This window comes from Hibiscus syriacus, unplaced genomic scaffold (assembly GCF_006381635.1).
Source record: "Hibiscus syriacus cultivar Baekdansim isolate YM2019G1 unplaced genomic scaffold, ASM638163v2 tig00110430_pilon, whole genome shotgun sequence".
In the NCBI taxonomy this organism is placed as follows: Eukaryota; Viridiplantae; Streptophyta; class Magnoliopsida; order Malvales; family Malvaceae; genus Hibiscus; species Hibiscus syriacus.
The window spans coordinates 95,727-121,571 of NW_024062734.1; the positions used below are offsets into that span (position 1 = coordinate 95,727).

The 25,845-nt window shown below is 31.6% G+C and overlaps 1 protein-coding gene and 1 pseudogene across 8 annotated transcripts in view; one reads left to right on the forward strand and one right to left on the reverse strand.

Moving 5' to 3' along the window:
- Nucleotides 1-693: 693 nt before the first annotated feature.
- LOC120125380 (carbonic anhydrase 2-like) overlaps nucleotides 694-25,845 on the forward strand; it is a 28,688-nt gene continuing 3,536 nt past the window's right edge. The window contains exons 1-7 of one of the 8 annotated variants that reach the window (XM_039143806.1): nucleotides 709-926; nucleotides 20,005-20,068; nucleotides 20,285-20,431; nucleotides 20,715-20,763; nucleotides 21,381-21,497; nucleotides 21,583-21,636; nucleotides 21,756-21,841. In XM_039143806.1, coding sequence (XP_038999737.1) covers nucleotides 770-926; nucleotides 20,005-20,068; nucleotides 20,285-20,431; nucleotides 20,715-20,763; nucleotides 21,381-21,497; nucleotides 21,583-21,636; nucleotides 21,756-21,841 — 674 coding nt within the window. In that variant the 5' untranslated portion in view covers nucleotides 709-769. Of the gene's footprint in view, nucleotides 927-986; nucleotides 1,673-20,004; nucleotides 20,069-20,284; nucleotides 20,432-20,714; nucleotides 20,764-21,380; nucleotides 21,498-21,582; nucleotides 21,637-21,755; nucleotides 21,842-25,845 lie in introns of those variants that run through there. The other 7 variants (XM_039143807.1, XM_039143809.1, XM_039143810.1 and 4 more) reach the window with 7 other exon arrangements.
- LOC120125381 lies at nucleotides 5,245-6,785 on the reverse strand (annotated as a pseudogene).

Consider the following 25,845-nt stretch of genomic DNA (forward strand, 5'->3'; position numbering starts at 1 on the left):
CTTTTTCCACATCATCATTATTTAATTAATTTTCCAAATTATTTTTTTGTTAATGATATATTTTCTAGATTCATTAGAATTGAAAAATCTCTGCCCGAAGGAGCAGCATTTATATTTTTACCATAATAACACTAATAGCCTTATGCCACGTGTTAATTGTCTATCAACCACCTACTTATCATCTAAAAACATTAGTTTATTGAAATTATTAACACAAAAAATCCTAATTTAAATATACTTAATCGCATATTATGTTTTGATTTATAAATAAAAAAGATATGATTTTTAATGAAAATAATATAAAAAGGTAATTTTCTCAAAAGGGAAAAAGTAATTATTTTACTTAATATTAAATATTTCCGCGTTTCGTAATTAACATTATTATTTTTAATTAATTAGAAATGATCATCCAGCTAAGTTGGTAGAGCACAAAGTTTTTAATATTGAGGTCGTGAGATCGAGTCCCATGAAAGACATTTCATAATTTGAAAGTCTCATACGGAAGCTGCTTTCAACTTAGTGTTGAGAGCAACCTACTATCTTACCTCCCCTTATCTAATTACATATGAAACAAAGAACAATCATTTTTAATTAATTAAAAAATACGTGGGAAGTTTGGACCCTACAACAACCATCACCTCTGTTTAAAACCCGACAAACTCAAACTGACTTCTTAAATTTATTTGCTCCTTTATGTACTTATCTGCCGCAATACCATACATAATCTAAGGCTTTCGTTCTTGAGGTTTTTCTTCTTTTATGTTTTACGATGCAAGTCATGAGTTCTTCACCGTCGTTGTCTCCCGCCTTTAATAACTTCTCTGGCGCCGGAAAGTTCAGTTACGAATTCGGACTTAAACTGCGGCTCAAGGACGAAGAGCCTGACAAGGAGGAAGAAGAAGAAGAAGAAGAAGAAGAAGAAGAAGAGAAATTGAACAGTCAGCCAGAATTTAAAGATGAAGATGAAAAGGAGGAAAAGCAAAGCCAAGAGGAAGAGTTTTCATTTGTTTGTTTAAGTCCTGATGGATCCCCGATTTCTGCGGACGATTTGTTCCAAGACGGTCAGATCCGTCCCATTTTTCCGTTATTCAACCAAGATCTCCTCTTCCCCGACGAACACGGCACCGTTATGAGGACCGAAGAGGGTGACGTCGCTCTACCGCCTCAGGTGAGAAAGGTTTTCGTGGAAGATTCAACGGACACGACGTCATCGGAGCCGGCGGGACCGTACTGCGAGTGGAGAGGTGCAAAAACCGTGGAGGAAGCCTCGCCGAACACGTGTAGAAAGAGTAATTCCACGGGATTCTCCAAGCTTTGGAGGTTCAGAGATTTGAAGCTTCGATGTAATAGCGACGGCAAAACCGCGTTCGTCTTCTTAAGCCATCCTCCGCCATCTTCTTCTTCTTCATCGTCGTCGGTAAAAATCGAGAAGAAAAACGAAAAACAAGAAAAGAAAACAACATTGAGAGCAATCTTAGAGAAACCAAAAGTGAAGAAGACAGAGAAGAGTAATAAAACGGCGTCGCCTTCAGCTCACGAAAAGCTTTATGTTAAAAACAGAGCACAAAAGGATTACCGGCGGTCGTATTTGCCGTATAAGCAGGTCGGATTTTTCACAAACGTCAGCGGCTTGAGCAGAAATGTTCATCCATATTAGGTTTCTACTAAAAATTAAAATTAAAATAATTTTAATTTTATTAGTATTTTTTGTTGTTGCAAATATTGGGAGTACAGTATTTTATATTATTGTAATTCGTTTATATATTATATAAACATAACTTATTGGAGCAGCCCAACACTGGGTTATGATAATTTATTATCCGTCTTTTATTTAAATTTTTATGACATGGTTCACAACTTTTTATATATGTTTTATGATTCAAATCACTTACAGATTTTTTTAAGTATTATAATCATAATTATAATAATTAAAATTACACAATTTTTCAAATAAATAACTAACTACGCATGATTTTGTGAAGAGATTTGATTTCGATATTTCAAAATAGTATAAGTCTTTGATACATTACATTAATCAAGTTTAAAATCTGGTTGACAATTAAGTTTAGAATTTAATCAAATTATTTTACATTCCTTTTTGGTACAAGGTCTAATTTTGAAGGGAAAAAAAATTAGATACACGCGTGGGTTTGTAATAATCTTTTTTTGAACTCAAAAGCCGGTTGTCATATTATTAAATAAAACCTGAAGAAAGGGGGTGCTAAACAGCTAGCAGCAACCGTGACTGAATCTGGGGCTTCGTCGACCCTGAAGCGATCCTCACTCCCAGCTGACAAGTCTTTCGCAAGAAGGTGAGCCGCCGTATTCCCTGATCTTGCTACAAACTGAAAAGTTGCAACATGCAAGGTTGAAGCTAAACGATTTCCATCTGAAACCCAGGTTCGCACCTCCGAACATTCACAAATATCACTCCCCAGCTTCAAAGGACCAAAGACCCCCTGTACTTCAAAAAAAAAAAAAACAATGTGAAATTTGTGTTATATTTATCGGAATGTAACCATCTAAATAAAAAAATAAACTCAATGTAATTTTTTAATCAAAGTTTTTCGTCGTTGATTGTTATATTACTGGCGTGATAGTTTATAATGTTAACATAACAGTTTATAATATTGACATAACAATCTATGATAACTGATGATATGGTAGACGATATGACAAATGAGATAAATTAGTTTATTAGTTTTGTTGGAGGATCAAGTTGATTTTTTTTAGTACAACGACCTATTTAATTTTTTTATTAAATTATAGGTAAAATTTTATTCAATTATTCAAAAAATAAATATAAAAAATACTAAAAAAATAAATTACTAAAAATTGAATATATTTATTAAAATTATTATAATTTTTTTAAAAAATAATATATATATATAATATGTTATAAAATAATTACTTATAAATTATTAAAAAATTAAAAAATATTTAAAAAAATATATATTATGTATAATATATATACATGTAACATATATGCATATCATCAACAATTATACAAAGTATTCTTACTAGATTAATCAAGAATTACAAAATTTAAATTAGTTGAGGCTTATAATTTTTAAATTAGTCCAAATTTATTATGTTTTCCAATTATCTTTTTGTACGTCTCATATAATTTAAAAGACAATTATATAATAAGGTTCGACAAAAGTTATAATTAGAAAATACAATAAGTTTCGATTAATCCAAAACTTGTAAGTATCTATTAATTTAAATTTTCTAAGTCTCGATTAATTCAGTAAGAATATTTTGTATAAGTGTTGATGATATGCCTATATATTACATGTATGTATTGTGTATAATACATCTTTTTATATTTTTAATAATTTATAAGTTATCATTTTATAATTTACGATATATATTACAAATATATTTTTTATAATACGTTTAGTATTTTTAATATGTATATTCAATTTTTTAGTAATTTTATTTTATTTTTAGTAATTTTATAATTATTTTTTGAATATTTAAATTTTAAAATAACTTTTACTTTTTTAAAAAATAAATAAGTCTTTGAACTTAAAAAAACCTAATTTCATATTCGAACAAAAAAAATCAATTTAGTCCATATGTCATATCATCTACCACGTCATCAGCTATCGTGAACTGTCAAATTATGTTGGGCTCGAAATGATCAACCGAAAACCGCCAAGAGGGGGTGAATTGACCTTTAAAAATCTTTGGTGTGAAAGCAATAAAAGATAATACTAAGATGCAATATTTATATTGATTCAACTTTCTCAACTAAAGTTTACATCTACTACCTTAACTCCACAATAAGGATTTCAACAAATTCACTAATTTGTTCTTTCTTTTTCTAGGCTCAAGAGTAACATTTACAATTATCTAGTTTTTCAAGGTTAAACTATAATCATTTCCCTTTTACAAAGGATAAAAAATGTAAACAAAAAATCTCACAAGGTAGGTGTTTACAAATATTTAAGCTAACAATAATAAAAACAAAAGATATCCAATTAAGATCTATACACTTATGTACATGAGAAAAATGAAGGAAATATTAAGCTTGGATAGGTGTAGTCACATTCTTCAAGTGTCCTTGGAGTGTTTTATTGTGTGAAATGAGTTGCTAGCCGTTTATGACCGTTGGGGATGAGTTATAGCCATTGGAAAACTTTAAAAACATATAATACAAGCCACCTGCACATGCAGTTTCGAAACTTTCATCAAAGTTTCGAAACTCTTACTTGAAAATATGACCGTTGAAGAAAATCGGATCGTTAAAACAGTTTCTATGTGCAAAGTTTCCAAACTATAAATAGTACCCGTGTATGAACAGTGTCAAATAGTGACTTAATAATGTTTTTCGTATTTAAAAAGATTTAAACACATTTTAAATCCTTTAAACATATTTTAATTAACTTAAAAATATTTCATATATATATAAAGCAATTAATAATACATGTTTTTCAAGTTATTTTGGACTTTGAATTATTTTTGAAATATTTGACTAAGTCCAAAATCAATTATTCAATATTTGTTATATCAAAATATAAGTTAAATACATTAGCATCATGAACTACCGCGTCAACATTGTAAATTAACACATCATAACCATAACGGTCAATGACAAAAATTTGATAAACCATATTAGATTTGTTTATGATTTGGAAGGTTACATTAGTTTTTTTTTAAAAGTGCGGAGGACTCTTTTACGTTTTTGCTATTTTTTTTTATAAATTTTCATTTAACAATTTAAATATAGATTAATTTGATTAAATCAAATAAAATTATAAAAAGTTAAAACTCTCTTATTAAATATTTAATATTGACACAATTAAATTATCTCATTACGAAATTTTAATTTGTAATCATATTTAATTGAAGAAAATATAAAGGCCACAGAATAAGTTCTTGTCGGCATCTATCAAGTAATGATTTTCACATATTTGAATTGTTTTTTTTTTTTCATTTTATGAAAATTGCATCCACACAACATTTCTGTAGATTTTGTTATCAAACTTCAAACCAAACATGACCATTGCACCAGGCAACTAGGCCAACATAACAAAGTATACAGTCTTCTTATGCATATCTTCTGAATCATGAATTCCATACTTCTCAAAACAATTCAAATATGTGAAAATCATTACTTGATAGATGCCGACAAGAACTTATTCTGTGGCCTTTATATTTTCTTCAATTAAATATACATGATACTGAGAAACAAACAAGCAATTTTCTCCGTGTCGAATTCATATGACAACATTAGAATTGGGATGTTCAAGTAATGCCTCGGTGAAATATGACAACATTACGGATTTCAAGCAGTATATGAGCCTTGTCGATTTACCATCCGACTGGGGAAGTTTTTGGGGTAATCTCCGTGTACGAATGACGACTTTGACAGATTGCTATCAAGTCCTGATTATTTCAAAGAGGCAAGAAAAAAAAATCAAGACAAATTCAAAACATTGTTACATTGCCTAAGAGGAGAACATATGAGACAGCATGAATGGTAATCGAGCATTTACAACTTGTTTGCGATGATGAAGCAAAAGGAAATGATTGAGAGTCATGTAAACAAAGAATATATATTTGCATAATTAAACAATGCAGCCTACCATTCTGTGATGTACGCTGACCGTACTGATCCGTGTTTTTGTAGGAAGCATACCTAGCACTCTCCAGTCTCTGTACCTTTGTACTCATTGACCTCAGTTCTGCTATATGGATGCCTAAACGTCTTAACAGAACATCGAAGTGTCTCCCCTCTAGCAAAGGATAAAATCAGTGCCATTAACTGTTAGAGATTAACAGCTTAAAAGTAGAAACGTGACATTAAAGGGGCGTGGGAGATGATAAGAGACTCTTGCAAATATATAAATCGAGCATGTTATGTAAGTTGCTACAAGAACATGGCCGAAACATCCTTTGGATAAAACTCACCTTCTTCATTTGACAGCAACATTTGCAGACTAGCTTTTGCAGCAACGACGGAAGCCACTGCGGCTGCCTTGGCAGCTTTGATCGCTTCTTTAGACAAACTTTGTTTCTAGTTTCTTCATCATCATCCTCTTCCAAAACAACCTTACGGATCCAAGACTTCAACCTGGGCAAAAAGAATTTCTAAACAGGCAATAGGACATCAAACGAGGGAACCATACTAACATTTTGGGAATCTTTTACACCAAGCTGCTAATGCAAACTTGTTTTAATTACCTTTAGGAGATTGGAAGTCCCGGCACCAGATAAAATAAGTAGCACTACAGAAACAATTGCGTATGACCAGGAAAACTGGGATGGTTGAGAAACCGTGAGCATCGATTCCGCCAGAGGTTGGGAGGACTGCGGTGTGCCTTGTAGTTGAACGCTAGCAAATGGCTTTGACTGCACATCTGTTTTTAATAAACGATAGGCATCATCCAGCAAAATGTGCTTGTGATCACACTTTAGGGTATACGGTTAGTAAGTACATTGCCGGAACTAACAATCTTTGTTAAAAGCTTAAACTTATTACCTTGACTCGAGTTAATGTCTTGTCGATATGGTACACTTGAAGTAACATCCTTCAATTTGCACAACAGTAAGAAAATGTCATCACGATATAAAAGCAAAAGGAAGAAATTGCATAGACTCAAGTATGAAAGCAAAAAGAACAATGTGCTCACAGGAACACGGCGAAAGGCTTCATCGATCTCGTCAGTCATAAGTCCTCTATTCTCGAGAAACGAACGCCTCTGGCTAACCGGACTTCTTTGGATAGTCGGATGTAATAGAAACTTAATAGCCATCTCCACTAGTTCCTCCCTCATTGGTTCAGAGCTTAGAGATACACAACTCTTCTGAAGTTTCTTTTTCTTTTCCCTTCCCACCTATAAAAGTGAATCAAATCGAAGTTGTAAACTTTAATGCTATAGTCCATAGATTGCAATTCTCCGAGTCAAATCAATAACTAACTCAATCTCAATTGGGTTTCTCAACTCTAATCAACATACTTCATTTATTTTTAGCCGACAAAGCTAAAATAACAACATTGCAGGAGCACATGCAAATATCTAAATCTCCACAATTTCAATCTACAATGGCAACGTATTAAATCAAACATACAAAAAAATAGGGAAACGTATTAAATTTCTTTCCGTTCCTTGTAGAGAACAGGATTCTTGAATTGCCTTTTATACATCCACAACTTAAAGTGATTACTGTGTCCGATGAACTAAATATTTACAGATGATCACACGAAGGGGGAAGAGGAAGATCATAGATACAGAACAGGGAAAAACATTTGATCAGACATGTGGGAAGAGACAAATATTTTATTTGTTTAATGTTTGTATGAATGAGAAACTTGCGCTGAATTTTGATGAACCGAGCTTGAAATTAAACTGGTCTATTCCATCTGGGTCATAGTTCCCAACTGGTCTCATTGTCAGGACTCAGGTGATCGCACCCATTGGATAATTTGTCTCAACCTAGAATTCTACCACCATATTTAATTCCCTGACAACTTAATTATGAGTTTGATTCTTAGTTGTTTTGATATTTTAATTATATTAAACAAATTTTTTAATTTTTTACGTATTATTATTGTTATTATTATTATTATTGTTATTATGAGTAACCTTTCGATTATGATAATCCAACTTTCAAAAGTATTTTTTTATTTTACAAATACTTTCACCGTATTGTACCCACGCCCAATATTTAGTACTAGTAGAGGATAGATTATATCTCTTTTCGCAAACGAAATTCTAAAATACAACTAATTAATATAATGTTAAAAATGATAAAAGCGGTTAGTTTTATTAGAAATATAAAATATCGAAAATTATAATAGATATTTACGAACAAAACTATTCACGAATTATACAAGAGATAAAATTACTGAAAGGTCACAGAAAACCCACAAATCAGAAGCAAGTGAAACATGAAAAAAAAAACTATTCACTAATGCAAATCACGTATCCAAATCCAATCTAGGAGTCTAAAATAAGAAAGATTAGCATGAGAACGAATAAATGTCATCTTAATCAGTTGTGAAGATGTAACATTCAACCATGAAAAAAAAATTAAAATAACTGTCAAATGACCGAAAATGTATGATAAAGATAGAGATAAACTCATCATAAATACATAATTATTGAAAATTAAAAAAACAAAAGAAAAATAAAGATGTGATATAAGAAATTAAAGGGAAAATGGTAGAAACGGTTGCAACCGAAAATCTTATCAAGAGTGTAATATTTTTAGATTGGACAGAATAATATCTTAAGTTGAAATAAAAAAAATGTTACATTCTTCGTGACATTTTCGGTTGCAATCGAAAACGTTACAAATTTATATAAATTTTTCAGTCGAAGTTTTGAATTCCCATAAATAAAATTTTTCGATTGTAATAGAAGATGGTTTCGAAAGGAGACTTTGATCTTGAATGGCCAGTTTCACAACTCAAACGCCATTATAGTTTATGTGAGACGACCAAAAGGTGACCCATTGTTGTTGTTGTTGACCACAGCCTCTTTACCCTCTTCATCCTACATGTCTATTTATGTTTTGGAAAGAGACGGTCGGTGTACATGTATTTATACTTCGATGATTCCTTCCAACTTCCTTAAATTGACCCCAAAAGAAAATACAAAAGTAAAGGGGAAGATGACTCAAAATAAATGGGTAAATTACATCAAAGGTCACTCATTTATGAAAAAGTGATCGTTTTAATGACTGAACTTTCAATACTTACAAAACGGATCAAATTGAATATTAAAGTTAAATTCAAGTTTTAAAAATGTTTGCTTACACTCACATATATACTTACTAGGATATAATGAAACGACCTTTTGAACACTTAAATTAAATCTTACTTTTAATTATTGATCCGACATTTAAATAAAAATGTAAAATAACTTTTTAATCATCTATTTTCGTATTTTTTATAAATTTGATCTTAAGTCTTTTAAGATAAATTATCATAAACTAAATAACATATATTTTTAATTATACATTTTTACAACTTTTCAAGAATAAAATTTATAGAAATAGTACATATAAAGTTAGAATATCATTTACCTCTTTATGCCTGTCAAGTAAATAAATTTTAAAGAAAGTTGATATTTTTAAATAAAATATAATACAAGATACAATTTTATAAAAATAAATATAATTAATAATTTTAAATATCTTTTTTAAATTAAAATAATTATGAAATAATATATTTACAATTTTTAAAATAATTAAACTTTTTTTGGAAAAAACATGATTCCTAGCCTAAACTATAGTTCCATTGTTTATAAATTATAATCCAATAAGTTTCAGATCATATAAAATTCAATTTCAATACCCAAATCATCTTCGGTCACATTTCACGCTTAATTTTTTAAATTTAATAATTTAGTCTATTCATTAAACTAAACTAAGCCTAAACTATAATGACAGTAATAATTTTATATTCAATAAAATAATCTAAATCTTCCATTGAATGGGAGAAGTTGGACTACACATGCTTGAAGATATTCGTTAAAACTAGGATAAACTACCTTTCTGTCACTCAAGTTTGTTTGTATTTATGTTTTAACAACTCGACTATAAAAATTTTCAATCTCATCATTAACCTCTTTAATTTCATTAGTTCTAATCATTCAACTGTTAGATCTCTAATGACGGAACCAAAATACAACATTGAGGTTTTTCTTTTAATATTACCAGCCATTGTCGCTACGCAATTAAGGATGAACAAAATACACAAATTCGATGGGTTGAGTTAAACCTTGTCAATTTTGAGTTGGGGTCAAGTCGAACGAAATTCAAATCAACAAAATGCTCTAGTGTATTTTCTCTTTCTTTTTCTCAATTTATTTTTCTCGAAATCAACAAAATTCAAATCAAAACTTCAATTCATTTTTGGTCGGATCAACAACCTCCATAATATAATCGATATAAAATCAATATATATTACTTTTTCCCTCCTTCTTGATCTCTCCATTGTTTAGATTTAAAAGAAAATACTCTAACATCGATGTATAAAAGGGAATTAAAAAATATATGATTGAGAAGAAAAGTTAAGATTTTTTTTACAAAAATTATTTAAAATTTTTAAATGGTTCTAAAGATTTAGCGATTGAGTAATTAAGATGAGTAAAATCAAAAAAGAAATAGTGATGATTTTTTTTTAAAGTGGAGTGAACAAAACAAAACTATGAGTAAAGTTGAATGATAAAAAATAATTTATCTTAAAAATTATTATATAATAGTATGAATGCTTATCTGATAAATAGTTGTGGAATTATTTTTTTCACAAGTGATATTTATTTTTAATTTATTTCAGAAAATAAAATATAAATAGGTCATCATAATTTTTTATTAATTTGGGATACATATAACATTTATGATACTCAAACCTAAAATCTCAATGATTAACCATAATTCATTTATTATTAATATTTAATAATAATTTAAATTACATTTTATTTAATTCTTTAAAACTATTATTGATAATATGTCAAACCTTTAAAATTGTTTCTCAAAGAAACTATTATAGGAAAAAAGGGTAACTTACATTGATGGATTTAATAAATTCAGAGTCTTTTTAGATATTGTAAACTAAAATATATGGTTAATCATTTAAATTTAAAAGATATTATTATATATTTAAATTTAGATATTAAAAGAGATTTAGTTGGAGAAAAACTCTCTCAAAATTCTCCTATAAGTACTGAGCAAATCTCTTATTTTTTCACAATTCAAGAAGTTTTCTTCTTTTGAAAATATTTTCTCTCATTCTTAGAAAATATTCTTTTTTTCCCTTAGTTTTTCTGTGATAGTCGAACGCAAGGAAAGTTTGTGATCTCTACTGTTGTGCTACTATAGATAATCATCTAGTTGTTGTATCTTGAGAGACAGACGATCAAAGAATCTCAAGCACCAAGGAGTGGTCGAAAATCTGTCTGAAGGAAACTGTGTAGCGATAGGCCTCATCTGATTCTGATCTCAGGATCAAAATAGAGAGTATTTTATCTCATGTAATTCTCTTTTTTTTTAAATAATATGATTCTTTCTTTTACTTTTCTCAGGTTCCAATTTAGACTCGGATTGTTACTATCGGATAACAATCTTAAGACAGATTTTTCTTATTCTACCTTTCTGGATCTAAGATAATTTAGAATTGTGGGGAAAACGAAACACTAGATAGTAAACAAATTTATTTCGGGATTTATTCTGTCATCTTAACGGGTTTACTAGAATCTCAAGTGGACAAATCTGTATAACAGAAATTGTCATAAAAGTAATTGTGGTTACTGATTTTGTTTCAGAATTTTGATTATGTTTGATAACAAAATCTAAATAAACGAGAATTAATTTTCTTTTTATTGGAATTATTTGTAATTTCGGTTAAGTTTATTTTACAGAAAAATAGAGACAATAGACTCTATTGATTTACCCAACATGAATGTTGAGATGGTAGTATCGGTTCAGAATCCAAATCTAAATGTGAGTCAATCGACAGTGGCAGTTAACCATAACAAAAAGCCGACAAAATTCTGCGGAGAGAATTTCAAGATGTGGCAACAGAATATGTCTTTTTATTTGACCACAGGAAACCTTTCAAGGTTCTTGAAGGAAGATCCTCATGTTTTAAAGATGAAGAAGATTTTTATTGCTTTCAACATTGTTGAAGATTGAAAGAATTCATATTATATATGTCGAAATATAATACTGAATTGTCTTCAAGATTCATTATATCCGATATATGTGGGTTATGAAACATCAAAGAAATTGTGGGAAGCATTGGACCACAAGTACAGGGATGAAGATGCTGGAACTAAAAAGTTTTTAGTTACCAAGTTCTTTTATTTTACTATGGTTGACTTTAAACCAGTAGTAAAACAAGTGGATGAATTCTAACTATTGATCAATAGAATCCTTATCGAGAGAATGGTCATAAGTGAATCCTTTCAGGTAGCCGCCACAATTGAGAAATTACCTCATGGATAGAGTGACTTCAAGAATTATCTGAAGCATTACTATAAAGAAGATCAACAAAGAAGAGACTAAGACAAACGTGATGGAAGCCAAAGACTCCAAGAAGGGAAAACAACCTAAGAATAGGTCAAAATTGGACCTAAATGTGAAATTTCCAAGAAAGAGAAATTCCAAGAGAAGTATTTTAACTGTGGAAAGATGGGGCACAAATCCTCTAAGTGTAGACATCCAAAGAAAGTCAAATCTCACGAGGATAATGATGTGGAAAGAATGACTAAGGATGTGGAGGATATAGATCTATGTGTTGTGATCTCTGAAGTCAACATGGTTGAATATAATCCAAGATAATGGTGGCTTAATACTGGTGTCACACGCCATATTTATTGCGACAAAGAATCTTTCTCTAAACTGCACCTTGAAACAATTGGAAAAACTCTACATGGGAAATGTTGCGACTTCCGAAATTAAGGGAAAGGGTACTGTAGTCTTGAATATGACTTTTGGAAAAGAACTCAAGCTGCAGAATGTATTGTATGTACCTAACATATGAAAAAACCTTGATTCTGGAACACTCCTAAGTATTCACGGCTTTAGAATGGTGTTTAAATCCCAAAAGTTGATTTTGTCCAAATGGGATATTTGTGGGCAGAGGATATGTATTGAATGACATCTGGAAACTCAATGTTATCTCTGTAAAAGCCAAAAGCATGAATAAGAATAAAGTTTATTCTTCTGTTTATATGCTTAGTCATTTAATTTATGGCATGGTAGGCTTTGACATGTTAATTATGATGCTTTGTGGAGATTAATTAACTTAGAACACATTCCATCATTTCATATAAATTATAATCAAGAATGTGAAACATGTATTGAGGTAAAATTAACAAGGTCATCTTTTCAAACTGTTGAAAGAAATACCGAACCACTTGATTTAATTCACAGTGAAGTTTGTGATTTGAAATTTGTCCAAACGAGAGGAAGGGATAAATACTTTATTACCTTCATTGTCAATAACACAAAGTATTGTTATGTATATTTGCTTAAGAGAAAAGATTAAACTATAGAGAAATTTAAATTGTATAAGTATGAAGTCGAAAACCAACTTAATAAAAAGATTAAGATGGTAAGAAGTGTTCATGGTGGTGAATATGTTGAATCATTCGATGAATTTTGTTCACATCATGGTATTATTCACGAAGTAACACCACCTTATTCTCCTCAATCAAATGGAGTTACCGAGCGAAAAAATCGGACTTTAAAAGAAATGATGAATTCCTTGTTAGGCAGTTTTGGGTTATCACAGAACATGTGAGGGAAATTATCCTTTAAGCTAATTACCTTTTAAATGAGGTACCCCGAAAAGAAAAAGACAAGACACCATACGAATTATGGAAATGTCGGAAATATTCCTACAAACATTTGAAAATATAAGGGTGTCTTGCCAAGATAATGGCCCTATTACCAAAGCAAAAGAAAATAAGTCCTAAAACTATAGATTGTATTTTCATTAGCTATGCAGAATATAGCAATGTGTATCGATTTTTTGTGTATGAATCTAAGATCCTAAGATTCACAAGAATACGATAATAGAATTAAAAAAAAGGTTTTATTCTTTGAAAATATTTTCCCTTATAAATCTAAGTAGATTGATCAAAGTTCAATGAAACAAACCTTAAAGACTAATAATAAGGATAATCCATATGATCAACAAGAGATTAAAATTGAGATAAAGCCAAGAATGAGTAAACGATCAAGGGTTTAAAAATCATTTGGGCCAGACTTCTTAACCTTTAAGTTGGAAGCTAAACCTCAAACATATATTAAAGTTCTATGATCCTCTGAAGGCACCTTATAGAAGGAAGCCATTAAGAGTGAAATATATTCCATTATACATAACCATACGTAGAAATTAGTGGATCTTCCTCTGGAAATTAAACCAATAAGTTCTAAATGGATTTTCAAGCGAAAAATGAAAGCATATGGAACAATTGATAAGTACAAGGCCATATTGGTAATAAAAGGATACAGACAAAAAAATGACCTAGACTATTTTGATACATACTTTCATGTATCAAGAATAACATCCATAAGCGATTACCGCTTTGCGAAATCTAGAAGTAAATCAAATGGATGTTAAAACAGCTTTCCTGAATGGGGATCTTGACAAAGAAATTTACATAGAACAACCTGTAGGTTGGTGAAATCTTTGTATGGACTTAAACAAGCACCCAAACAATGGCATGAAAAGTTGGATAGTGCCATGATGACAAACGACTTCAAAATAAATGAGTGTGAAAAGTGTGTATATGTCAAAACAACAAGCATATGATTTGTTATTTTATGCTTATATATTGATGACATACTCATTGTTGGAAGTAACAATGAGATAGTAAAACATACCAAAAACATGTTAAATTCAAGATTTGACATGAAATATATGGGATTGGCAGATATGATTCTTGAAATCCAAATTAAAAGGTCATCTAAAGACCTTGTATTAACATAACCACACTATGTGGACAAGATCCTTGAAAATTTTTAAAAAGGGTGATAATGGTATAGCCATAACTAAACTAGAATCTTCTTCATATTTATCTAAGAACCCAGGTGAAAGTGTTCACCAGTTGGAATATGCAACGGTCATAGGTAACCTAATGTATCTCATGAGTTGTACAAGACTAGACATCGCTATTACTATGAGCAGTTTAAGCAAATTCACGAGCAATCCAAGTGAAAATCACTAGAAAGTGATAACAAGGATATTGAGATACCTTAGATATATTCGTGATTACGGTTTGTATTATTCCAGAGATTATGTTCTCTTCGAATGATACTTCGATGCCAACTGGATATATGATATTCAAGATACCAAAGGTACAAGTGGATACATATTCACTTTAGGAGGAGGAGTTGTGTTTTGGAAATCCTCAAGACAAACGTTAATAACTAGATCCATAATGGAATATGAGTTTGTAGCCTTAGACAAATATGGAGAAGAAGCATAATGGTTTTGTAACTTTCTTGAGGATATTCCAGAATGACCGAAACCTATGCCCACAGTATGGATATATTGTGACAACCAAGCTACAATTGCTAGAGCATAAAATTTCATGTATAATGGTAAACCGAGACATATGCATCGTTGGTACAATACCCTTAGACAACTGATCTCAAATGGAGTTATCTCTATTGATTTTGTAAAATCAAATGATAACATTGCGGATCTGCTAACCAAAGGGTTAAACCGAGATCAAGTTGAGAAGACATCTAAAGGAATGGAACTAAAGCCCATGAAATTTAAAGGTGTTATGTAAAGAAAAAGCATACCTTGTTGGCTGGAGATCCCAAGTCCGTTCATATGATGTAAACAGTGATCAAAGTGGTATAGACTAAGCTAGGCTTTTAATTACCATTGAGTGCAACAGTGAGCCGAGCAACATAAGTCACCTATGTGAGAGTGAAGTGAGACCGCTTCATGGAGACTATTGGGGTATAATTCTCTCAAACTCTTGTAGAACCTGGCGATGTCCATGGCTTTAACGACATACCTATGAGAACTAAATTATTGTTAGAGAGGTAGTTATGTGAAGTATGTCATCGTTTACACAAACGACAGAACAATTCAAGGACATCACGTCTACTGTTTAACCAGTAAAGTAAATATACTGTCACAAGGGAAAGTTTAAAGGAGGTTACCTACCTATCCTATGCAATTATCAATCATAGAGGTTATCACTACATCGTGTCAAAATGTTTTTTTATTAAATCATCAATTTCATTCATATGGAGAATTGTTGTAAAAAAGTGTGAATCACATTGATGGATTTAATATTTATGTTAAATTCTTTTAGACATTGCAAATTAAAAGATATGGTTTAATTTGAATATCAGTAGGATAATTACTCTTTTAATATGTCAATTTAAAATTGCATGTGTTACAATTTTAACTTTGAATATTAAAAGATAATTATATATTTCTGTGTATTTCAAATTAAAATAATATTTTTTTAATTTGAATAATAAAATGAGTATATATTTGTTTAATATTTTAATTTTAAAATATATTATTATCTATTTAAATTTATATATTAAAAGATATCTGGTTGGAGTAAATCTCTCAGGTTTAATATTTTAAATTTAAAAGATATTATTATCTGTTTAAATTTAGTTATTAAAAGAGATTTAGTTGGAGAAAAACTCTCTCGAAATTTCCCTATAAATACTTAGCAAATCTCTTAGTTTTTTCACAACTCAGAATTCAAGAAGTTTTCTTTTCTTGAAAATATTTTCTCTCATTCTCAGAAAATATCTCTTTTCCCTTAGTTTTCCAGTAATAGTCGAACAAAAGGAAAGTTCGTGATCTCTACTATTGTGCTACTGTAGCTGGTCATCTAGTTGTTGTATCTTGGGAGACAAACGACCAAAGAATCTCGAGCACCAACGAGTGGCCGAAAATCTGTCTCAAGAAAACTGTGTAACTATAGGCCTAATTCTGATCTCAGGATCAAAATACATAGTATTTTATTTCCAGTAATTCTCTTTTATTTTTTAAAAGAATTTGATTCTTTCTTTTACTTTTCTCAATTTCCAATTTAGTCTTTGATTGTTACTCTCGGATAACAACTATCATGAATGTATTTTGTTAGCAAACTTCATAACTAGATCAATCAATCTCATTGTTATCATGCTGGAAATCCCACCACGTGGCAGCATTATGATGTCTTCATATTTAACCTTGGTGTTAGAATCCGGAAACTTTAGAAATAACAATAATTAAACAAAAAACAATTCATTTATCATTTAGATCGCTCGATTAATTATAAGAATAAACTGCAAATTTCATTACTCAAAAGTGTCTATACTCCTATTTTGTCATTTAAATTTGATTATTTAATTTTAATATTTTTATAACAACTGTAAAATTATAGCAAATGCTAGGATGATATTGTAAAATATGATGTCATTTTATATTTTATATTTTATAAATTAAATTTACATCAAAACATCTTTTTAAATTCATATAAAAATTATTATTGGTCTTTAGTTTTCTTTCTACTCTTCTTTCTTTTATTTTTTTCTTCTTTTCCTTTGTTTGAACCAGTCATTAATTTCGACCATCGATCATCAAGATTGATGAGTCCCGTAAAATTTTATCAATTTTTTTTTCTTAAACGCAAATTCAATACTTATTTAACCATAAAACATTTAAATATCTATAGATCTAAAATTAAACCCTTCAACGTTTTATTTGTTAATCTTCAGTGTTGATCATTGAATAAAACCTGATAATAAACCACGTAAAAAAACCCATATTATTATATCGTAAAAAATAAATCATAATATTATATCGTTCATGATTTAATGATTGATGGGCAAAATCGAAACAGTATAAAAGTTAAATAATCAAATTGGCAAAGTATAGTAACCAAAAAGTTAAATAATCATAATAAAGACTTAACTTTCACGCTTTGTTTTGAAAACCGGACCGGCCGGTTCAACCGAAAATTATTGTCTAGTCCGATTCAAATTAAACCGGTTGAACCGTTATTAGTGAACCGGCCAGAACCGTCGAACCGTTCGAATCGGACCGGCTGAAAATCAGAAAAAACCAGAAAAAACTGCCAATTTTGTTTTTTTTAAATTAAACCAAACGACGTTGTTTGTTAAACGAGCCAAGTCGAACTCGAGTATTGCTGAGCTCGACTCAAACTTTAAAAGTAAGCTCAACTCGACTCAAACTCACGAACTAAAAATTATCAAGTTCAACTCGAACTCGAAATATAATATTGAAACTTGAACTCGAAAAGGCTTGAACTCAAAAAAAATTTAGAAGCTCGATTGAAGCCTAAAATTCAAGCTTGATTGAAGTGAAAGAATAGTTCACTCTATGCTCACCAAAAGGCTCCATGATTTTGAATGTCAAATTACCTCTATTATTTATAGAAATTAGTTAGGATGCTCTTCTATGTTTCTTAGCCATGTGAATTGTTTTGATTTCATATTTTTACTCTTTAGACTTTTTGGATGTTCTTCTATGTTTCTTAGCCATGTGAGATTGTTTTTTTAAAAAAATTAAACCAAACAATATCATTTTGTTATGATTTTTTTAGTCCCAAATTTATTTTTTAATTATAATTATATAATTATATTTATTATTTAATATGTTTTATCTTAAATATTATGTTGTAGTTAATTTGAATCATTTTGTTTCACTTGATTTTATGGTTTTTAACTCATATATGTTATGATTTGCTTTGAATATGACTTGTGATATACAAAATTATTTTTTATTAAATATTTTTGGTATTTTTATTTAATTTTTTAAATAATTATGACGTCGTCCGGTTATTCCGACCGGTCGAACCGGTTCGACCGATTAAACCAGTGAACCGATAGCATGACCGGTTCGCTGATCGGTCCGATTCTGAAAATCATGCTTTCACGTAAAAAATAAATCATAATATTATTATATCGTTCATGATTTAATGATTGAGGGACAAAATCAAAACAGTATAAAAGTTAAATAATCAAATTGGCAAAGTATAGTAACCAAAAAGTTAAATAATCATAATAAAGACTTAATTTTTACGTAAAAAATAAATCATAATATTATTATATCGTTCATGATTTAATGATTGAGGGACAAAATCGAAACAGTATAAAAGTTAAATAATCAAATTGGCAAAGTATAGTAACCAAAAAGTTAAATAATCATAATAAAGACTTAATTTTTACGTAACACCGTACCACTTCTCCATGTGGACCGCCAAATTTTGCTTGCCATAGACAAACACGAGAGAACCGCGTCCACATATATTGTATGATGTAATGGAACCAAACCTCCATTTCTTCAAAATGTAAATCATTTCCTCTTCTTTTTTTTAACTTTAACCGTCCTTTGATTTAATCTTAGGTTAATTTTCATTTACCGTGGTCAATAATAATCCAGTATAAATAAAGACCTTAATCTGTAGCAGAAGCTATCATAAGAGCTGATATCTCCAAAAAAAAAAGGTTGATTATCAGGTCAACTTGTCTGGCTCAAGAAAAAAATCTCTTCTGCCTTTTATATCAAATTCTGAACCAGACACAGAGTTTGTCCGATTCAAATCACCTTTTTGATTTTCCTTTTAAACTTGTTCTTCGTATTTCGGTTTCATCGTGTTCTGTTGATTAATATTCTTAATTTTGAGGGGTTTTTTTTAGGTATGTTGGTAATGCTTAATCTCATATAGTATTGGAAATACTATTAAGAATGATATTTAAGGTTTGACTTTCTTACTTCCTTGTTGAGTGATAGAGAACAAGGGGGACTCTCGCGCACCGCCGCCGTTCGTCTCGGCTCGTAGTCGTAGTCGTGGTCGTGGTCATACGTGTCTTCGACACGTCCGCGCGAATATTATCTTTTTAGAGAATAAGCTGCTGAGGACTTGATTTATGAGAGTTATCAGAAATTAAACAGCTTTATAAAGAGGAGACAAACTGTTAATATCAGGAGTTATTTGATTTAATTCTTTAATTCCAAGGGTTACATGATATAATTTCAAGAGTTATAACAGCTGAATAATGATGCAATGAACATGGACTATTTTTTTAGTCAGGTTCATCTAGATGTTTTAGCTATTACAAAATAAGAGATTTAATCTTGAAATTTTATGGACGATATTAACCCTATTTCTAGCCTATAAATAGAGAATTATATTCAGCTTCTTAACTCACTCTCAAACATTCACAATTCACTTACAAAAGTGTTTTATACAGTTCTTTATGTGAGTTTTCTCTGTGAGTTTTCTCTGAGTGTTTTTCAATCAGAAGAGCAATACCACCAGCAGTCCACTCCGATTTCAGGTGTACGGAATTTGGAGCGACCATGTTAACCTCGGGGGACGGTCCGCCTACTACAGCGATTACACACATCGGGACGAATTCGTTTCTAAGGCAGTGATTTTTGCCACGACATGGTTTACGAATTTATTCCTTTTAATTACTGTTTATATTTCCAGTCAGTGCTAACGGTATAGTTTTGCAATTCATATATCTAACAAGGTAAACAGAAAGAAGACAACATGGGCAGTGAATCATACGAGGAAGCCATTGCAGCTTTGTCGAAGCTTCTCAGGTATTATTATTATTATTATTATTACAGTGCTGTACTTTCCGATAACTCAATTTGCCGTCCTTATACGTCGTTTTGACTGTTTTATCGAACACGGAAAACCGTGTTGTTTTTTTCTGGAAGTGGGGTCCAGCCTCGGACCATTACCTATATTTCTGTTCCCACTGAAAACTCCGTAACGGTTTTTAATTTATCGGCGTACGTCATCCTTGGTTACAGTGACAAAGCTGATCTCGGGAGCGTCGCCGCCGCAAAGATCAAGCGGATAACGACCGAGCTAGAGGCGGCTGTCGCCGACCAGACTAAGTTCGATCCGGTGAAGCGGATCGAAACCGGTTTCCTTCACTTCAAGAAAGAAAAATACGAGTATGCTACTAACTGCTTTCCCATTTTTCTGTGTGTCTTTCCAATTTGACAAAGCGTCAGTAATGGCTTTCCTAAAAAAGATTAAAAGTCGGATGATTGTCGCTATCATTTTTGTTTTTATAGTATAATAATTAATAAAGAAAGTTGATTTTTAAAAGGCAACAGCGCATGAAAATTATCAGTTGCAAAGAAAATATATAATATGTGGTTGAATTTTGATGCTGGATGGCTTTAGATTCCAATTCATTTACACAAGCTTCTTCTTTCCATTCAATATTCCCAGGAAAAATCCTGATCTGTACGGTGCTCTTGCCAAAGGGCAAAGCCCCAAGGTTCGCTCTTATCTTATCATACTTGGTCAACTTTTCTTCTTCTTCTTCTTCTATATATTTACCTATTAATATTAATTTCAGAGGATTTATTTCACATGGTAAGTTGGGAGAGGTTTGTTGCTTTGTTAATGGAGTTGGTCCCAAAGTATCAAATTTGAACCAAGAATATACTAATACCTCAACAAATTAAACTCACTGTGACCTTTAAAATTGCATGCTTTGGTTGACTAAATGAGACGTGTATGACCATTATTTCCACCACTTTCCCCCTTTGAAATGGTGGGGATGAGGAGAAGAATGAATGGATACGCACTAAAAAAAGATAAACTACGGATTTAGTCTTTTATTTATTCTTATACCTAATGTTATAATGTTGTCAGCGATCGTTAAAAGATTAACAATGTTATTGATATATTACCATAAGAGAATGTCATAATCATTGGAAAACGAAAAAAAAGTATAATGTTTAAAATTATTTTGAAAAGAAAATGGTTAAATGATCAAAATAGAATTGTAGGAATAAGCGGGTGGTTTGAATAGTTTACCCAAAAAATATACTAACATTTTGAGATCTAAACTCGTTTCTTTTATTACTTAACATTGATGTTTCTGTATGGTTCTTGGTGTTTGCATGTTCGGATTCTCGAGTCTGCCCTTCCCACATCCTGGATTTCCAACCAGGGGAGGCTTTTATTGTCCGAAACATTGCCAATATGGTCCCGCCCTACGACAAGGTTAGCCTCATGTTTGCGTTCACCGGCACCGCCCCCGTTGTGATTTCTTTCTTTTCGATGTATTTTATGTTTTTGTTCGCTGCAGACAAAATACTCTGGAGTTGGTGCGGCCATTGAATATGCAGTCGTGCATCTCAAGGTGAACCACTACTGTAATATTTGGTTCAGCCTTTTGATTTTGTAATAAGAAATGATGAGATACTCATCTGTTAGTGCCGTGAAGAGTTCTATTGCTTTCTCAACTTTATGCTTTTCCAGGTGGAGAATATTGTGGTTATTGGACACAGTTGTTGTGGAGGGATCAAAGGGCTCATGTCCATCCCGGACGACGGGACTACCTCTAGGTAACACGACGACATTTTTAATTGCGGCATATAATAATAAAAACCATATTTATATTCGAACATTTATGTTTGACTTGTTGGAAGCGTAGGTGGGCTCTTGGTAATTTATAAAACTCAAAATATTATTAATACGAGGTAAAATACGTTACAATGACGTTACCCCAATATTATGACACTGTAATACTAGCTGCGGCTAGTTTACAAATACAACCTTGTTATTCTAAACTTTGCTAAGCTCTCTCAAATTCTCTCTAGCTTTTCTAAGCTTTCAATCACATTTTATCGCATTTGTATTACATATTCCATATTAAGCTAAATACCCATATATATAGATATGTAATAAACCGTCTAAGACTTGCCGCCTTATAATTCCTTAATAATTAAGTATTATAGTTGTTGCCTTTTCAATCCTTCACGTGGACATGTTTATATCAAAGCAAACTTTGCTTGCCTTGTCAAAACTCTTTTCCTTAATTGTCAAGCTTGCCAATTCATCCATATTTTGACTTTTCAACTATGCTACAACATTCTGCCGCCTTGAACTTTGCTTAATAATTAAGCATATTGTAACTTGCAATTTTATAATATTTGTGTGGGATCCCCTTAATAACTTTTCAATATTTAGAAATCAAGTTTCATTTCTAACACTCTCCCTCAAACTTAATTTTTCATTCCAAGTTTTTCTCCACTTGTCTTCTCCAATTGATTCTTCATTTGTTATGAGATCACTCTTTGCAAAGAGACTGAATAGTGAATCATTATTTAATTCATAATCGTTGTACCTTTCTGGCATTCTTCTCTCTTTTTGGATCTTCAAACTTCTGTGGGAGGTGCTTCAGAATCTTCTATTATGTTGTTGGCATCGCTGTTGCTGCTTGACGACGATGGTACATTTTGTTGAGGACCTTGATCATCAACTTGTTCATCTTGATTGATAAGATTGTCATCTTTAAAAAATAATCCTTCAACTTTCTTTTCCTCTTTGCTCCATCTCCAATAGTCTGCTTCATCTAACTCGACATCTCTTGAAATTATTACTTTCTTGGTAAGAGGATTATATAATCTATAAGCTTTGCTTCTTTCATCATAACTAATGAAAATACATTTTCCTCCTCTGTCATCAAGCTTCTTTCTGGTCTGTTCAGGAACGTGGGCATATGTTATGCATCCAAAAATCTTGAGGTGTCCAACTCCTGGTTTCTGTCCACTCCATACTTTGTTTGGCGTCATATACTTCACACTTTTTGTTTGACATCGGTTCAATAGGTAAACTGCACATCGAACTGCTTCAGCCTAGAAATTTCTCGGTAGTTGTTTACCTTTTATCATGCTTCTTGCCATGTCCAGGATTGTGCGGTTCTTTCTTTCTGCAACTCCATTTTGTTGTGGTGTGTATCTAACTGTCAACTGATGGATGATACCTTGCTCTTTACATAATTCTTCAAATAACTTCGATATTTATTCGCCTCCTCTATCTGATCTGAGTATCTTCAAATATTGACTGCTTTGCTTTTCTGCCATTACTTTAATTTCTTTCAATTTTTCCAGCGCTTCTGACTTTTCTGTTACCGTCAAGCGATGGTATATCAAAAGAACCGGTTATATCTGAATGTACTATCTCCAGCGATCTTCGGGCACGCCAGGACCTACCAACTTCAAAAGCTTTGTCTATTTTGCTTTCTTTTGATGCAAGCCTCACATAATTGATTTGGAGAGTTGATCTCTGGTAGTCCTTTCACCATACTTGTTTTTTTATAACAACTTCAAACCAAAAAATCCAAGATGTCCATATCTTAGATGCCATAGCCATGAATCATCTTTGATCGCGGTCTTCATGCACTTGACTTCTCCCGACTCGATATCAATTGTAAAGAGACGATTTCGAGTCATATCAACTTGGGCTATCAATTCTCCTTCTTTATTTTTGATGGCAAGCGAGTGATTCTTCATCTGCACTTCATATCATTTTTCAGGAGTTGAACAAGACTGATGATATTGCTTTTCAAAGTAGGTACATAATAAACATCTGAAATGTATTTCTTTTCTTCATTTCTCTGAGTAATCATGACTTCGCCTTTTCCTTTTAGTTCTGTATGCGAGTCATCTCCGAAAGTTACTCGCCCATGGATTATTTCATCTAATTTCACAAACAGTTCCTTTTGTCCACACATATGGTTACTGGCACAATTATCAAGATACCAAATATTTTTCTTGAATTCTTCATTTCCTTTATAAGTGAGGAATACATGAGATTTTTCAATTTTTTCTTCTTCAGCTGCTGCTACGTTATTTCTTTCTTCTAGTTTAGGAGCATGTCTACACTCATAACTATAATGACCATACTTATTGCAATTATAACATTGTACCTGAGATTTATTTCCTTGTTGATATCTGCCTCTACCTCGGCCTCTGAATCCTCTTCCATGACATGATATTGGATTGTTTTCACTTATTTGATCAGTGTCATATGATCAACCACCACGTCCACGAGTTCCTCGTCCTTCGCTTTATCTTCCACGATAACCACCACGATTTTCTCAGCCTCGTGTGTAGCTGCTACTAGCTTCTCCTTCGTTGACATTCATCTTGCTTTGTAGAACTTGCTCCAAATTTTCAGAATCTTCATTTTGTTTCATTTTCTACTCATGGGCTTGAAGTGAACCCACAAGCTCATCGATCGATATTTGAGATAAATCTTTCGATTCTTCGATTGTCACAACGACGTAATCGAATTTTCTTGTTAATGACCGCAAAATTTTTTCCATCACTCTAACCTCGTCGAGTGATTCGCAATTTCTTTTCATTTCATTTACGACCGCTTTCACACGGCTAATATAATCATCGATGGTTTCTGTATTTTTCATTTTTAACTTCTCAAACTCAGCTTGTAACACCCCCAACCCGTATCCGACCCGGATACGAGTCCGAAGTGTCACATTGACTTTTCAAACATTTATTCGTATAAAATAGTGAGTAATTTAAAAACTTTGATAACATTTAAATTATTTCAAAACGTTTACAACAGATATCAGAGTTCATACCATTTATATCTTTAGACTACATGCCAACTACACTCTGTAAACAGTACATACATTTTCTGATCTGACATTTGGTAAGGAGAACTGACCTGTCTTGCTCCACATTACTCTTTATTCTTCTCGAAACCTACGTGTGAAACAATCACACGCTAAGTCGTTGACTTAGTGAGGCAATAATTAAACATATAACAATAAATTCATGAACGTGCATTCATACCATTGAATCATGACATTTCAATATGCATGTATCTATTGCATGATAACAATATATATAATCATGTCATACACACACGCAACATATCTTCTTGTATTACTTTCACTTTTCGTTTGTCTTCCAATTGCATTGCCCATGTATATTATTATCTTTATCAACATCATTATAATTCAAGCAACACATGACATATCACCATAAGTATATACATCACATATATCTTATACATTACATTCCATGTTATCTCTTATTAGCCCATGTGCACTTGTGAGAACTGTAGATATGCGAGTCTATTGAGGTTGTGCACCACTATACTGTCACCACAGCTCATATAAATGTCCCGAAGGACCTATCCAGAGGTCACAAAGACCCCGGTAACTATCCAGAGGTCATAAAGATCCTCGGTAACTGTCCAGAGGTCATAAAGATCCTCGGTAACTGTCCAGAGGTCATAAAGATCCTCGGTAAACTGTCCATATGTCTCGAAAGACATAGGTAAACCCTCGACTCTTGGCATGCCAACTATACCTATAGCTCTCGTATCATATAACATGGGCATTATATTCATATCACTTCACATATTCACATGTACATTTCACTTTCACATATCACGTATCACATAGCTTCTTTTCATATTATCACATAGTCACGTAGTTCACTTACACGTAGATCATTTCCATATAATTCACATGTCACATATGTCATGTTTTCATATAATTTCTATCATTTCTCACCCAATCACCTTTATTCATGTA